At 37.3% G+C, this 5,182-nt stretch overlaps 1 protein-coding gene across 1 annotated transcript; it reads right to left on the reverse strand.

Annotated features, from left to right (window-relative positions):
* Positions 1–2,252: 2,252 nt before the first annotated feature.
* LOC118755839 (keratin, type I cytoskeletal 10-like) lies at positions 2,253–5,155 on the reverse strand. The gene is made up of 4 exons (XM_036490647.1): positions 4,970–5,155; positions 3,672–4,805; positions 3,125–3,280; positions 2,253–2,512 (listed from the first exon to the last, which is right to left on the reverse strand). The coding sequence occupies exons 1-4, from the start codon at positions 5,153–5,155 to the stop codon at positions 2,417–2,419; spliced, it is 1,572 nt and encodes a 523-aa protein (XP_036346540.1). The 3' UTR covers positions 2,253–2,416.
* Positions 5,156–5,182: the final 27 nt, after the last annotated feature.

Below are 5,182 nucleotides of genomic sequence, written 5' to 3' on the forward strand. Positions count from 1 at the left end.
ATGAACTGATCGCTTTTGTTCGAGCATGTCCTATGAAGAGACTAATTGTTCACCTTTATACCCGAACGGGTATGAAAAGCGACTAGTCACTTTTAAAAAATAAAAATAAAAAATTTGCACCAGCTGAGATTCGAGCCGGGGTGCTCAGTTTTGTTAGGCGAATACTCTCTCTGTGTGCCAACGCCGCACATGAAATTTCATTGACTAAGTGCGTACATATCATTAAATCGTTAATAGTACCCGTTAGAGATGAGTTGGGGACTAATTGATCTCCAATTATACCTATAAGGGATGAGTCGAGACTAATTGACCTCCAATAGTACCCGTATGAGACTAGTTGGGACTAATTAATGCCCAATTGTACCCTATTGAGAGTAATCTCGGAATACTCGCTTTAGAGATTAGTCGCACAATTTTTTGCACGTATAATGGAAAAATCAATTTTTTTTGAATTACTTTTCTCTTGATTTAAATACGAACACTTTTAAACGGTAATCAAATAAAAAAATTTCATTCTCTCGAGCACCCCGTGCCCCTACCTGGCTACGCCCATGGTTGGGAGCATACAAGTTGTATGTGCATGAGAAATTTTTGACAATCAATTGATGGCGTGCGTTAATATTAATTTATCCTGTAAGGAAAATACCAGAAACTCCTTTTGGTTTCTAAGCAAAAAATAAAACCCAGTAAATATGTAATCATTAAAAAGTAATTTTTTTTATACACTGCGTCTTACAATTATAAGACCGCCAAATATTAACGAATTTTGACTATTCACTTTTATATTATTTTATTTAGTAATGGGCGAGTACAAGATGTTTAAGCGATCGAGAGAATCGCCATCGTTGCAAAAATGTAATCGAGTCAATAATCGACTCGCTGCCCGACTATACAACCGAGATTTTTTTTCGAGTCGACTAACTTAACATCGAAGACGTCGAGAGTCAACTCAATCGATAGCTTTCGTAGGCTTGTGCAGTTTTATATTAAATACATATTTTTAAAGTTGGGAATATTGAAAATGCAGATATTCGAACGTTATTTTAAGTACGTATATTTATATTTACATATCGCAGACAAATGTAAGTTTTAAAAATATTTTTCGGAAATTAAAATTTAAAATTAAACTGATTGAGATAATTGCTGGGTATATAGGCAAAAGAAAACTTCCTAAAAATAGCATATTTGTGTGGAATTACTATTCGTAACATTAAAACACGTCGTTTTATGTCCTCTTTATAAAATTATAATTAAAAAGCAAACCGTAGAAGCCAGCACTCCCTATAATTACTAACATTGATCACATTTATTTGTTTACCAACCAGTTATTACATCTGTGTTCGTATGGAAAATTAGCTTATTTCGAAAGGCTGGCTTTAGTATAATGCGGCATTCCTTTTATTCTTTGAACGACAAGGAATTTTTGGATGAGACTTAATAAAAATATTGACTTGCTAGTATCGGAACTATTTCTTGCACATTTATTTACCAAAAGTTGTTATACTAAAGTCAGCTTTTCGACATAAGCACTTTTCCATACGAACACAAACATGTAAAAAAAAAAAAATAAAAATCGATTGCATGTACAAAAAAAGTTGCCATATTCCACAAGCTAGTCCGAAATGTTCTGGCCGATTGTTATCGAATGTTAAACGCGACTGGCGATCCGTTGCCAATCTGCGACAGAGAACCATCGATATGTTTTAACAACCGCTGGCCAGCAGCAAGGTCGAGATTGGTTTCGATTGTTAGCTAATATGTTACTTTAACTTAAGCACTGGCAATTCGTCTACAAGGGAAAACATCGAGAACAATCGAGAAAAAAAAAAAAAAAAAAATGCCAAAAATCAACGGTATATTGCATACGAAAACTTTTTTTTTTATAATTTTATAATTTTTGCACAAATTCTGAAGAGTGGATTGATATGGTGTTTGTTATAGATGGACATTTTTATTAGCATACAATTAAAACTAAATATTGTAAAAATAAATACATCAAAACTTGTTAATATATGGCGGTCTTAAAATTATACAATGCAATATATAAGCTATAACCGTTACGGTTCCTGTTTTATCTTAAATCTATCCCACTCTAAAATCTATACCCGCACTTTCGAATTAATTGCATTGCAAAATTTTTAATTTTTTTTTTCAACAACCGATTTATTTAACTTCACACAATTTCTTAAATATGTATTGAACAAAAAAAAAACACAGATTGCAAGCAAATACAGTTTAATTTGTAGTAAACAACTAATTAGATGTAATAAAAGTGGTGTTCCTCGCATGCAGTAGTAGATATGGGCGATGAAAAATTTGTAGAAAAAAATACGTAAACATAAAATACAATGCTATTGCACATAATATTCATATTATATTTATGTATAGAATTTAGCGAGGAGGCATTGCTTTGCAGTCAACTATCCGACAAAGAATTATCATTATCATGGCCAGCATCTGGGTTTCGATAGCACATACAATAGCCACTATTTCTAAATTTCTGGGCCTTGTACTACATGTATTTATGCATGTATACATATGAAATCGAAAAGAAACGAAAATACATACAAAAAGTGCTCGCTAAAATACTTAAGTTATATATATGTCTTAACCCTCTAATGCATCACACTAAAACTGCTGGAAATTGAGAGAGCAGTTTCTGATTTTTCTATTTTATTTTGATTTCTTACTGGCTTCGCGTTATCTACCAAAGGTGAGGGCGCCACTAGGTAAGATAATAGGAGAGTATTAAGAATGCTTAGTTCTTTGACACAATCTGAGCGACAAGAACTTTGATACGATAAGAAGTACATAATGTGAAATAGTGTTGGACGCGACGATGTCTAGGAACCTGTTGCAAAATCAAAGGCACTTACAAGCAAAAATGAAGGACTAAGTTCGATGTGCTTGCGCAATCGGCACAGCTTTGCATAACTAGCAAAAAAAAATAAACCTGTTACAAGGTGAAAACAGCTTCTCGATTGGCTATCGTAAAATTATATTATATAGTGCTTGACAAAAGTCAAAAAATTGCTTTGGTCCTACTAAAATTTATTTGATTTTTGTCCAGTGACAAGCGTGTACATTAGAGGGTTAAAAGAAAAAAGCGGAACAATTTACTTACCATCAATTGTTTATACTGGCAATCGTAATCGTTCAGCGACCGATCACGTCGCATCAGCTCGTTTCGCAAGCAGCTAATTTCCATTTGTAAGCATTCCGCTTTTTGTGCGCTACATCTGGCACGAATTAGGTCTTCTTTCATTTCCTCCAGCTTACACTGTGGGTGGGAAGAGAGAAAAACGTATTGGTTATTTGGTAGGTAGAACTTCGTTTAATTTGGGAATCAGCAGCATTAACACCAATAATAACGTCCGCCTTGAAATCCAACGGAGAATCACTAAGCAATTGAGAAGTAAAGTCCGCTCTCGTCGTACAAAAATCACACCCTATAATCTCATACTCATCATGCCTGTGCCACTAGCATGGACAACGAAAAAATCTGATGAAGCGTCTCTTGACAGTTTTCGAGAAAAATATTCTGCGAAAGATTTGCGGACCTTTACGCGTTGGCGATTGCGAATACCGTTTTCGTTTTCGTTGTATAATACATTTTTGTTTGAAACATTCTCGCAAATTTTTTGACTAAAAAAACAGAAAAGAAAACTCACCTTCAACACATCCTCGTTGTACTTCAGCTTGTCCATTTGATCTTCGTAGTAATCTTGCATCTGCTTCATCTCCTGCTCCATTTCCACAATATGCTTGGATTGATTATCCAAATCGTTCGATAAACTATCAGACATTTTATCGGCTTCATTGGCTATCTTCTGCAGCTCATATACCCTTGCCTCGAGTTCTTTGAACGTTTTGCATTTCTCACGCAAAGCATTGCGCTCCTTTATCGTTGCCTTGAGTGTCTCGGGATCGACATCGGGCGACTTATTTCGATTACTATCCGTGCGTCCCTTCAACTTATCATCTTCGTACTTCCTTAGCATGGATACCTCCTGGCGCAATTTGTTTACCTCATTCTGTAGAAACGGCACATCATTGCTTTTTTCTGGTTCCATTTTGATTGCTTCGTAGGAGGCCCGCAACGACAGCTTCTCCATAAGTCGCTTCAGATGGGCATTTTCGGCTTGTAAAACTTCATAAGCTTTATTCATATCTTCGATTTTATTGTAGATGTGGAGTAGTTCATTCTCTTCGCTTCTGTTTATTTTGCCGCTTGTTGCAAGTTTCTGTATTTTATTGTAGAAATCCTTCGCATGATTGCTATCGAATCTATCATTCATGATCGCCTTGATTTTGTCATTCTCCATATTGGCGACTTTCAAGCGTTCATTCGACACCTCTAATTGCTTTTCGAGTTTCTGCTTGTCCAACAGCAGATCCTGTAGACGGCCCATTTGTTCGTTGGCGCACGCAAGTACACTATCAGCGGTAACGAGACCACCTTGACCCTGTTTGCCAGCTACACCGCCGCCACCACCAGAAGCGCCACCACCAGAAGCGCCAGCACCATGACCAACACCTCCACCTCCGATATAAGCGGCGTTGCGATAACCATATTGTGGAGCATATCCACCTCCACGTCCACTTCCACTTGGACCGGAACTGCCCACATCGCCATCTATACCAGCGCTAGCGCTATAGCGATTGCCATCATCTGCATGTTTTCCACGAGCGCCGCGACCATCACCTCCACGCCCGTAGTTTCTATTTATTCGTCTTTGTCCTCCTGCAGGCCCTGCTTCATCGTTTTCATATTCGTCATCGTCGCCAATACCGAAACCGCCAACCTGGAACGAGTAAAATGTTTCAAATTAGGGAAAATACTTCATGTATGTTATGCTATCACTAAGATTCCTTAACTGGTGTTTTTATTTCTAGTAAGGATTTTATTATTTTTTTATTAAATGTTTGTTTAAAATTACTCCCGAGTTGGGTATTCGTATTGACTTACCGGCGTCTGGCAAGTGACCAAATCTGACAGGAATCTCGATTGGAGCGACTCATCCATGGCCCACGAGCGATCGTCGGTGGTCGATTGATAGGTCTTCAATTTGACGCAAGCTCTGCGGCACTCATAGTCGACCGTTTCGTTCATGAAGGGCACATGAAAGAATTCCTTTTGTGTTGAAAAGGCCATTTTGATTCGAGAGTGAGGTGTCCGTCC

Source organism: Rhagoletis pomonella, unplaced genomic scaffold, assembly GCF_013731165.1.
Source record: "Rhagoletis pomonella isolate Grant_MI unplaced genomic scaffold, Rhpom_1.0 Rhpom_scaffold_07627, whole genome shotgun sequence".
Lineage (NCBI taxonomy): Eukaryota > Metazoa > Arthropoda > Insecta > Diptera > Tephritidae > Rhagoletis > Rhagoletis pomonella.

What these genes read in the sequence shown, in the direction of transcription:
- LOC118755839 (XM_036490647.1), bottom strand. Translation starts at nt 5,155, where the DNA reads ATGGCCTTTTCAACACAAAAGGAATTCTTTCATGTGCCCTTCATGAAC. An exon ending in TGGTCACTTGCCAGACGCCG is followed by an intron (nt 4,806 to 4,969) that starts GTAAGTCAATAC and finishes TACTCGTTCCAG; the next exon opens with GTTGGCGGTTTCGGTATTGG. An exon ending in GCCAGTATAAACAATTGATG is followed by an intron (nt 2,513 to 3,124) that starts GTAAGTAAATTG and finishes AAATACATGTAG; the next exon opens with TACAAGGCCCAGAAATTTAG.